The sequence below is a fragment of the Orbicella franksi genome, chromosome 6, assembly GCF_964199315.1.
Source record: "Orbicella franksi chromosome 6, jaOrbFran1.1, whole genome shotgun sequence".
Taxonomy (NCBI): domain Eukaryota; kingdom Metazoa; phylum Cnidaria; class Anthozoa; order Scleractinia; family Merulinidae; genus Orbicella; species Orbicella franksi.
The window spans coordinates 23,195,511-23,207,852 of NC_138150.1; the positions used below are offsets into that span (position 1 = coordinate 23,195,511).

The window sequence follows — 12,342 nt, forward strand, 5'->3', positions numbered from 1 at the left end:
GCGTCTGAACTGGGCCTAACTACCCTCATAAACAACGCAGACTGTGTAAACAAAAAAAGGCCTCAAATGTTGGTACTGAATGACAAAAGTAATGGTCGCATTATACATCGATCTAAAGTACTGCTTAAAACGTTTTATCAAATGTACTACGGTTTTTTATTGTAGTCAAGCAGTAATCTTCAAAGGGCCGTTACTTTCGGGTGGGTCGTTACTTTCGAGTGGACCGTTACTTTCGAGGTTCAAAACAGATCAAAAATTAACGTCATTTTCGGGGAGACCGTTACTTTCGGAATTCTGCGGTACTCTTAGTTCAGCTCACTCGGCCTACAGCCTCATCGGTGAAATGTTCAATGCTGTGGAAAACGTAGCGGGAAATTTTGGTAACTTGTGTAGAGTTTGAACTCACAGATTTAGGTTACTAACACTCTTGCTATGACAGCTGTATTGGCTCCTCGAAGATGAAATCTCCTTTTCACTTTCCTATGGATTTGTGAATAAACAGTTATTATTATTATTATTATTATTATTATTATTATTATTATTATTATTATTGTTCTAATTCTTATTCTTATCCTTATCCTTAACCTTATTATTCTTATTCTTATTCTTATTCTTATTCTTATAATATTAATTTTGAATTCATTATTCACTATTCACTGTAATGGAAAATTCAAGGTTCACTTAACAACGACTTCAGGATATATCCTTTTTTCTGCGCTCACAGGGTGTAGAGAAACTAGTGATCTACATCATTAAGTGTACATTTTCAAGAATTTTCCTGGTCAAATATATTAATTTCAAATTTTGAAAAACGCAAGCTATCAGTATATTTAGCAGGTAGAATGAAGTAGTAATTGACAGTATGTTAATTCTATAGAACCCATTTGATTTTCACTATAGTTTCTGCAATCAGCTATTTAACAATTATCCTGTAATGTCACACGGAAAACTGTGTGATACTTTAATGTTAACACTAACTGCTAATGTGCCGTCTTGAAAATGACCACCACAATATGAAGTAGAAGAGGGGTTCCTTTACAGCGCATGGCGAGAGAAACTAACGTGCTCCCCTGCTGAGCAGATACTCCACAGCTTCAGCATGACCAGCAGATGCCGCGATTGTCAACGGAGTTTTACCTTCACTATCTTTTGAATTTATATCAAGACCACGTGACAGCATTGTCTTGATGATGGCGACATTACCACCAAAGGAAGCCTTATGTAATAAGTTCCTTCCATGCCTGCCTTTCAAAGACGTATCTGCTCCCTTGTCTAAAAGATAGTTTACGGCCTCCATCTTGCCAAACGCAGCCGCAATCATCAGTGGAGTGTCACCATTATTATTTTCTGAATTGATATCAAGACCACGTGACAGCATTGTCTCGATTATGTCGACATTACCACCATAGGAAGCGTGGTGAAGTAAGTTCCTTCCATACTGGCCTTTCAAAGACGGATCTGCTCCCTTGTCTAAAAGGTAGTTTACGGCCTCCACATTGCACGATGAAGCCGCTAACATCAGTGGAACGTCACTATTACTATCTTGTGAATTGATATCAAGACCACGTGACAGCATTGTCTTGATGATGGCGACATTACCACCAAAGGAAGCCTTGTGTAATAAGTTCCTTCCATGCCTGCCTTTCAAAGACGCATCTGCTCCCTTGTCTAAAAGATAGTTTACGGCCTCCATCTTGCCAGACACAGCCGCAATCATCAATGGTGTTTCACCATTACTATTTTCTGAATTGATATCAAGACCACGTGACAGCATTGTCTCGATTATGTCGACATTACCACCATAGGAAGCGTGGTGAAGTAAGTTCCTTCCATACTGACCTTTCAAAGACGGATCTGCTCCCTTGTCTAAAAGATAGTTTAAGGCCTCCACATTGCACGATGAAGCCGCTAACATCAATGGAACATCACTATTACTATTTCTTGAATTGATATCAAGACCATGTGACAGCATTGTCTTGATGATAGCGACATTACCACCATAGGAAGCCTTGTGTAATAAATTCTCTCCATACTGGTTTTTCAAAGACGGATCTGCTCCCTTGTTTAAAAGATAGTTTACGGCCTCCATCTTGCCAAACACAGCCGCGACCATCAAGGGAGTGTTACCATTACTATCTTTTGAATTGATATCAATACCACGTGACAGCATTGTTTCGATGATGGCGACATTACCACCCGCTGAAGCAAAGTGTAGTAAGTTCCTTCCACGCCTGCCTTTCAAAGACGGATCTGCTCCCATGTCTAAAAGATAGTTTACGGCCTCCATCTTGCCAAACGTAGCCGCAATCATCAATGGAGTGTCACCATTACTATCTTTTGAATTGATATCAAGACCACGTGACAGCATTGTCTCGATGACGGCGACACTACCACCTTGCGAAGCAAAGTGTAGTAAGTTCTTTTCATTTTCATACGTGCCTTTCAAAGACGGATCTAGGTGGTAATCACAAAATATCAAATAATATCAAACTTATATCTCTGTTAATTAATACCTCGCTTGTACATAAATAGAAACAAACCTCGCCATTACTTTTTTTATTTCTTTCTTGGTAATGATGTCAGGATGACGTTCTCTAGCGCTGATATTAATCGTAAAAGGTATAACTAAATTTTACTCTATTACACCTGTATTCAGCTCTCAATAGTGACTTCAGGTAGAATTGGTCCGCGTTCAAAACAGTCGATTTAACTCCCACGGAATGACTTCTTGATACTCCTAACTTTAGTTTGATGTCAAATAAATCCATCTTTCATGACTAAAATTGGGGTTCGACCGTAAAGAAGGGAATCCGTTGTGCTTACATTTTCGACACAGGCATGCAATGTCGAGAGATGGCATGTCGAAAGACAGCTGCTATGCACGCAAACGGAAACGGGTGTAAAAACTACGCCAAGCCAAAATCAAGATTCTGAAATGTAAGTACGTACGAACTTTATTTAAGTGTCAATGTATTTAGCCCATGTAGGCTAATTGGGTACACTGTATTAACAATTATGTACTCTCGCGGTCTGTGTAAAACGCAGACTGCAGACTGCCGAGCGGGGATAAAATGCAGACTACAATCTTTTTAACTGAACCGTCTTACCATTTCCATCATTGAAAGCTAACCGTCAACAGGCTAACCGGAGCATTATTAAGGCTAACCTGAGTGATATTCAGGTTAAGCGGAGTGATATTCAGGCTAAACGGAGTGCAGACTTTCACTGCGATTAGACTGAATAATCCTGTTTATGGTCAGTACTCGATAATGGAAATAACTTGATATATACTTAAAAAGTCTGTAGTCTGCATTCTGCATTTTAGCCCTGGTCTGTAGTCTGCATTTTACCCTCTGTCTGCAGTCGGCATTTAACACTAACGTATATTCTTGTTTAAAATTTCCAATAAACAAGTTCACCACTTTTGCATGAGGATTTGTTCAGTCCCCCAATCCCTTCTCAGGCTTCTTCTGATGTGTAGGCTTGATTACCAGCTGTTCAGGAAAGGAGTCCGCCCTCTTCTCCGTCGGGGAAGACGATCGGGGACCGGACCCGAGAAAACGACAGAAATCGAGCCAAGACGTAAATGGGACATGATAACTGATCCAAAATAAGGTTCACCACAGAAAAGCAACTATTGCTAGCCACTCCCCACCCATTATGTCAAGAGATCATACTAGTTCCACGCTTTTATATTTCTATTTTTCAGGGGGAAAATGGTGGCATTCTGAACATATGAATGCAAGATATCATTGATTCTCTCCTCTTGCCCCTGGGTTCAGTAGAAAGTAGAAGCTAGCACAGTGTTCAGGAACTAGACCAGCGAAAGAATGAAGCAATTGTTAAACTGACAACAAAAACCAGCCAATGATCATGCAAGAAATTTGACAGTTACCGCAAAAATAAAATTAGAAAATCCCTTACGTAACTGTATGAAGTAGTAGTACACTACACTGTAATGATGTATTTAACATTTTGTTTCTACGGGCAAGTTCAAATGTAGCTACAATTTTCATGTAGACTACTGCTATCTACAGCCTATGTAAAGTTAAAAATAGTATTGTATGAAAGAGGGGTATGACAAACTTTAGATCCTCGTTAAGGAAATGAATAATAGTGTTATCCTTGAGGAAAACATTTCTTCCCTGCTTAGTTTCTTTCCAAGGGAAACCTGAAATCCCCAATCCCCCACTTTAAGCTCCCCTTGATGGATAACATGAAAGACGCTTTGCGCATATTATGTCCACTTCTCTTTACTGGCTACTAGGAATTTTTCTCCATCTACTTCTAATTTTCGGGCGAATCCTACTATTCTAGCATTTTGCTCAAGAGAGCTAAATATTGAAACAATCCAGAAATAATGATGAGACTGCCTTTTCAAATTGAAGCCTTTTGCAAATCAACAAATAAAAATGATGACTACTTAATTTGATAAAAAGGATGCACTTGAAAATTGTTTAAAAGCTGCAGGCCCGTAAGCTGGTTTTGATATGGGTAGGTTCTTTTTATCTTTATACGGACCAAATAGGTCTTACTAGTTGTATTAATAACCTTATTAATAACCTTGTATTAATCTTAGTAACCTCAAGTGGACTAGTAACTTTTTGCTGTTTCCCTCCATCTGGTAGGGAGGTTCCCATCGGCTTACAAAGCTCGTTGTCACGAAAGTTTCGTTTGTCATCGAGTTTACGTAATTACATTGCAGAGCATTAATTTCGAACGTTTGATTGACATTTATACCTCGTGATCAATTAAATAATTTTGTAAATAGGTTCATTGATCAGTGTGATTAAAACCTTTTGAACGAACGACGAGTGTTTTTTCTTCGTGTTTGTCAGCAATAAAGCCACTTTGTTGTTCCCAAACTCTCTTGTCATTGGTGTTTGAAAAAGCATTAATTATGACGTTTCCTTATTCAATGGTAACAGTACTTATCACATACAGGGCGAAATTACTGAGTGCTGATTGACTGAGACAGAGTGCATTTTTTCTTAATCACGAGTGCACTTTTGGTAATCAAGAGGGCATGATTACTTGATGCTGATTGGCTGAGCACGCCTGCATTAAGTTGGTTTCCCGCTTCAAATGCATTTTCAAAAGGAATTTCAGAAACGCATCGCTTCTGAGTTTGACCTAAACGCTATTATTGACTCTCTTCCAAAACCCTATTTTTTCTTCAACAATACTAATTCTAATACTAATACTAATACTAATACTAATAATACTAATAACGCTAATAATAATAATAATAATAATAATGATAATAATAATCTCTCACAAAAGAATGAGGAACCTTATCACATTACTATTACTTGGATTAGAACATTGCTTCCCTTTGAGATTTTAAGGTCGTTACACACATGCGCGAGGGGCCCCAGGGCACCTTTCCACAAAATTCCGCAAGAGGATTTTATTGATGACTGCGGCTTAAACGCTAGCCAAGCGTGTGTCCGCTAATGTTAGAAAGTGAATAATGGCGTGAGCTTGTGAATTAGTATTTTGGGATCTTTTTAATATTTCTATTTTCATCAAAATTTTAGTATATGAATAGTGGAATATAAATTGGTCATATGAAAGTCTGCCGTTTAAACGCTAACCAGGCGTGTGTCTGCTAATTTTAGAGAGTCGATGATGGCATGAGCATGGCAATGAGTATTTTAGAATCTCATAATATTTTTAATTTCATCAAAATTTTAGTCTACGATAGTGGAATGTGTGAAGTTTTGTAAATAGGTTTTCTGAGGAGATTTTAATAAAGTTCATTTTTAGTGTTGAAAATGTTAATAATAATAATAATAATAATAATAATAATAATAAAACTTATATAGTTCCAATATCAATATTGCTATTTTCATCAGCGCTTAAATCATAAAAAAACGGCATAAAACCTACTAAAAACGAGATTAAAATGCACATAAATTACCAAATAGCTTTCTGAAATAAAAATTAGAAGGCAGTCCAATGGCACTCACTCACTCACTCACTCACTCACTCACTCACTCGATTCTGATTAATTTATTCATTAAAGTTGGATTAAAATGTTTCTCCTACCTCCCCTGTTAAGTATTGTTTTTGTCCCAAAGACTTCTGCACATGTGTTTGGCAGGTTTTATGGGGTACTAGAAAGGCGTAAATTTTTGTCCAACAACATGGCGTAACACGGAGGCCGAAAATGTTTTTTTGTTTGATCTGCAAACAGCAATTCCTTTGTGGGTTGGGAAATGGAAGTTATTACGCTAAGGAACACTTGCTGCGACAAATCGACAACGAAATCCTATAAGCGACGATACTTGCATCGAAATCTCAAATGCTACGATGTCTATCGACCGTAATCGATGGAATCATTTCAAAATGTTTTAAAGTCATCACCCGGAAGGAGGAATGAAATGAATGTCGTGTTATCTGGAAGCTAAGGTAAGCCTCCTTGTTGCATCGTTTTTTTCTTTAAAAACTTTGCCTTTAAGAGCACTTTTGAGTACTAGTAATTACTTTATTTCCTTCGGAAACTGCTCAATTCCGAAAATAGTCATATGATAAAGCACATGGAGAGCTGTCAATCTTTATTGTTCGGTGTTGTTGTTGGTTTATTTTTTAATACAGAGTTGACCTCTGTCTGTTGACGATTTATGTTATCAATCGGTACTATGGATGTAGTTTGTACTGGAAATGCTGATAACAAGACTCTCGTAAATTTGGGGACAAAAGCATTAACGCAACCCTCGACTGGCCGCGGTGATTCGCTAGGTCAGGAGACGTGCAGGGATATACGACTCGCCCATACCCAGACTTCCACCGTTTCTAAACACGCCCACCAGACCGGCCCCTATCCGATTTGGAACGAGGTCAAGTTTATTGATCGAGATCCTCATTGGTACACATGTACGGTCAAGGAAGCTATCCACATAAGACTTCACCCTAATAACATCAACAGGAACAGTGGAATTGAAATTCCTGAAGCATTGATGCCCACGATCAAAAAACACAACAACAGGAAACTGGTACAACAGCGGACCGCTAAGGGAACAGCTACCAGCCAGAACAATGGAACAATGGGAGGATCGAAATGCACCAATCACAGCTGACCTTTGTGATATAAATGGTGCCGCATAATCAGTCGACCTCATCGCCTGTAGAAGACTAGCAGTAAGCTGTCAAAACGTCGCGATCTACATCTCAAGTGACTAATCGTGAGACAAACGATAATACACTTTATTATTGCATCTACCATGATAAATAACAACCTTTCCTACGATATAGTTTGATACATGTACTCACAAGTGGTCTAGATATAAGCCTTTGCTAACCTTTATACAGCAGAAAACAGCTCTGCATCAATGAAGGAGAAATCCATCCAGGGGATTAAATTATTCCAGAAACTGAATTATCGTTTGAGGGGTTTTATTGTGGTAAGGTCAGAATGGCTACTCTGGAATAATCTGGAATATACTCTTATTCCAGAACAAGGCCAATCAAACACTCCCCTTAACAGCTTTGTTGCTCTTCTGCACCATGATCAGTGCATACATCCATTACAAAGTCAGCATGTATTAAACATGACGAAACACAAACCTTTTGGTCCAGCTGTTGCTAAATCTCCTTTTCTGTCACTGTCTGCTTTTGTGTAATCTGAAGAGGATGGTGAAGCTGTATCTCCATTTGCATCTGCTGAGATGGAGACATCTCATTACATGGCTGCATGTTTCATTAAAGTGGATAGGAATTGACATGACTTAAAGCAGGGGTTTCAGTGAAGTTTTTTTTTATCAGAAGGGCATCAGGGTATGACATTTGGGCAGAAAATTACTTAACGTGGTCTTTGTTCAATAATGGTATTTATTAAAAATAGAATTCAAAACATCCATTACAATTTACAATAACAAAATGTAAACAAAAATGGGGTATAAATACAACCAAAGTAGGAACAAAGAAATTATTTAAAATGAAGAGGATTATTAAATAAAATCTTAGGTGGTCCAGAGCATTTGAAAATGTGCTGGATAGAACACACTTGACCCACCCCTACCATTTGGCACAAAACAGAGTGACCCACCACTCAATGAAGGTGAAAAATTACATGACCCACCCCCTATAAAACATGACATTTTTGGCTGCATATAATCCAACAGGACCAGGTCAGTAAATCACATAAATGTTTGTGTATTAGCTTGTGGTGAAATTTACGTTTTAGATATATTTCTTTACAATAATACTAAAGGATCTAAAAATAACATTGTTTTCTTTTACTCTTGCAACTTTCAAGTCATGTCTGTAACCTGTACAAAAAACGTGACCACAACCCCCTGCATTCTCCGCCTCTGGCCTCGCTTCCCGTGGAAGTGTGATCCATCTAGAGAAAGGTTGTAGTGAGTCCTGGGACTCACACAGCCAGCAAACCAACCCCGTTCCCAGGATCTCTCATCTTGCCACCCTCCTCTTTCTCACTCCAGGGGGTGGGAAGATAAGAGACCCTGGGAATGAGTTTGCCAGCAGACTTTGAGTGCGAGTCTCAGATCCATGAACATAAGTCCCGTACCCTTGCAGATAAATAGCATGTGGACACAAGTTGGCCACTTGGAGTCCTGGGATTTTTAGTGCACTATAAATTAAAGAAAGTTTTATTTTATAGGTTTTTATTGTATGCTAGTTAATTAGTTGGTTATTTAATGTAATGTAATGTTGGTTAATGCATTCCTGTTAATATAGTTAATTTATTCTTTGTAATTTTTCACATGACTCCTAGGAAGACCATTTTAAGATTTAATTTGTGCTTTACATAAAAATTGATTGATTGATTGATTGATTGACTGACTGACTGACTGACTGATTGATTGATTGATTGATTGATTGACTGATTGATTGACTGATTGATTGATTGAAAAACAGTGAGTTGCCATGGGTCTTTGGGAACAGAATTTTTCACAGCTGTACGTGTTTTGCCTGTTGAACTATTAGCCTACCAAGTTTCAGTGGTCTGTGCTGCAAATTGACCAAGATAGCTCTATTTATATACTCAAGATAATATTGGGTTGAGTGTATGACATCATCAGTCATCTCATTTGCATATTTTACACATTTTTCATACTTAAATATCTCTGGAACTATTGCAGATCTTTGCAAACACTGGAAATGGCATCTATATTCTATTGTGGAATTCTGTGTGATATATTTGAAAAATCAAGAGGTACAAATTGTAATGTGGATATTGTATTCATTACCTGTACTTGCCACTCTCTCAACTTCAATTGAAGGGGCATTATCAACAGAGGCTTGCTGTTCAGAAACTGGGACTGGGTACTCAATGTGATCAGAAAAAGGTTCAGATGTTTCTACAAAAAAAGATGGAATTGCATAATATGCATTAACTATTGCTGAAAACCCACTTAATAATTAACATATGATTTGCATTAGCATAACTCAGCTACATGTACTACGACATATGCTAAAGAAATTTTTTTGAGGCTGATTAAAATAACTTTTAGACTGTCAGGTATAATGTGCTCCCTCACCCACTTACAATACACCTTTTTCCAAAATGGCCACCATTTTAGTATTCTTGTGTTTACTTGAAAATGAGCCCTTGTTGCCTCATTTAAGGGAAAATATTCTTTTGAATTTCGAGTTTAAGAGCGAGGCAAAAAGGGCTAATTTGCAAGTAAACAAAAGAATACTTAAATGGCGGCCATTTTGGAATAACCTGTATGGGTGCCAATGAGAATCAGTAAATGGTAATGAGGAAAACAATAATAATAATTATTATAAAAGCACGCACCAAACTGAAACTAATGGCATTTTCATTGACGAATGGAAAAGCATTTTCCGGAATTTACAAACACAAGAACAAACTCACTTACTATTAGATGTATAGAGGAGGGTAAATAGGGGTATGCAAATCCCCCGATCTGTGCCTTTTTGTCACCAAATCCGTCAATCCATAAATATTTTTGTTCAAATCCAAAACCACAACCACATCCGGAAACAGAAGTGTAAAAGGTAAACTGGTAAATGTGAATAGCAGTGTAAATTTCGCCCAAATAGTAAAGAAGGCAAATGAATATGCTTGATGATTTTAACACAGTACAATTGCAATAAAAGTCTGACACCTGAGTTTACATGAGCTTCGTTTGAAAAAAGAAATAATTTGGATGAACTCATTAACATACCAACAAAGGCTGAAGAAAGATCTATGATCCAAATTTCATTTAGGACCCAAGATTCGAACATCAATACAGGCACAATCCAGAATCCTTGCCAAAATTCACAGCTGATCCACGATCCACTGTGTTTTCAAAATCCGTGAATCTGCTCAATTTACCACAAAAATCCACAATCTGTGTGCCTTTTAAGGCCAAATCCGTCGATCTGAAAACCTATTCACCCCGCTCTGTATCCAAATTTTTGAAGATTTCTTACCAGAATTTTCAAATTTGATTTTCCTTCCAGTTTTTTGGTTGAATGGTTCACTTTGCGAATGTAAGGACTAATATATATTCTCCACATTTGACCATTTTGGGGGCTTGTTATTGTAAAAAACAAATTGATGTCAGTTATTTATACGTCTGTACTCTTATTGATGATAAATTTCGTCATAACATTGCCAAAGTTTACTGCGGCTCATGGTTCCACAGCCACTTTGACAATGTTATGATGCAATTTATCATCAATAAGAGGACAGACACATAAAAACACTGACGTCAATTTGTTAATAGAAACACGAGTGAAAGTTTGGGAGAATGAGAAGTGTTGTGGGAGTTCTCCCAAACTTTCACAAGTGTTTCCATAACTTGATAGAAACATGGAGAACATGTCTTCTTTTTCGTTAAGAAAACACTGCAACGAAAAAACGGAAAACAACTTGTTAACTTTGATTATTATACATTCAAGTCACCATCTGTCTTCTTATTGGCTTAAAGCCTACAGTTAATTCTGGGAAACAGTGCAACCTACAGATTATTCACTAATCTGGTGGCACGTTAGTGAATAATCTGTAGGTTGTGTGCGCAATGCATGATTTCCAAGAGCAATGTCAAGTTCACAGACAGCGAAGTAAAAGCATGGCTTGTCGAAAATAGACTGTGCTCGGTGCAATAATGCATTTGTTGTTTAAATAATGCATTTTCTTTAAACAATGTATAATGAAACAATTATTAGATTCGGTTTTTGTGACATCCACAATAATCAAGGTCTTGGTTAGTGTTATCAGCCTTAGCCTTCAGCTTCGGCTGATAACACTTACCTCGACCTTGATTATTGTGGATATCACAAAAGCCTCATCCAATAATTGTTTATTATAAAAATGGAAATTATCTTTGCTCATGCAATCATTACGTCAACAGCTCATGCTAGTTCTGTGTTTCTATCGAGTTATGGAAACACGATTTTTAACCAATCTGCATGTGTATTTTCTAAGGACTGTTTTCTAATAAGCAATTAGATTATGAGCTCGAGATTTCTATTGCATGATAGCTGACGAGGGCATAGCCCGAGTCAACTATCACACATAGAAATCGAGAGCAAATAATCTAAACGTTTTAGTAAAAATCTACTAGTCGTTCAAAACTCTATCTAAATCCTCTTCACAGACACTTCAAAAATGCCAAGAAGCGGCCGTCATTTTGTGAACAAGAGCACACTGACACGCTACTCACTATCTCACTATGTATCACAGAATAGATAGAGTAGCGTAGCTATTCAGAGAACAGCATTCCTGATAGAACGCTAGTAGATATTTATACTAAAATCCATTAGAATATTATGCGCCTCTTTGGCATACAATGAACGGGTTATACGAATTCACTCTGTTAATAAAGCAACACAAATAAACAAACAGACTTTGCCTAATTGAAAGCGGTAGTGTAACAGCTCTCATAACCTGCTTTTGTTTGGTATTTTAAGCAGCTTCTATCGTTTCGTACACACAAGTGACGTTAAGAGTGACGACAATACACAACATAAGGAGCTACACCCGATAATTATTTCCGCCATTCTCGCTATCCGCCGTTGCAGGTTTCAGTTCATGTTTACTGCCGTTGTTTTCTGCTACATTGAACAGATGCAACAATTTTGACACAGTCGCCTTTCCGGCCACTTACGTTTGACTAGATGGAGTGGAAAAAACGCGGAAGTTATGTTTCTGCATTCGTTATCTGTAAAGGTTAGGGCTCCAACCGCCATAAATTCGCCGTTACTACGCTTCTTCAAGATGGCAGCACCAAAGGGCTTACGATTCCCGTGACGAGTAAGTTCCTCATAAGTTGTCTAAGGACGTTCAAGGGCTTCATGAATTTGATACTGCGTTGAAACGGTCTCTGATGGTTTCAGCTCCAGTGCTATCACCGAAAAGTT

At 37.8% G+C, this 12,342-nt stretch overlaps 2 protein-coding genes across 2 annotated transcripts in view; one reads left to right on the top strand and one right to left on the bottom strand.

The window, feature by feature from the left end:
• Positions 1 to 12,342, bottom strand: part of LOC145491344 (uncharacterized) — a 515,242-nt gene that overhangs the window by 202,756 nt on the left and 300,144 nt on the right. Inside the window, exon 24 of the mRNA XM_081470516.1 lies at positions 7,570 to 7,662. Coding sequence (XP_081326642.1) covers positions 7,570 to 7,662 — 93 coding nt within the window. The remainder of the gene's footprint in view (positions 1 to 7,569; positions 7,663 to 12,342) is intronic.
• Positions 1 to 12,342, top strand: part of LOC145491379 (uncharacterized) — a 130,827-nt gene that overhangs the window by 34,305 nt on the left and 84,180 nt on the right. The gene's annotated exons all lie outside the window — the stretch shown is intronic.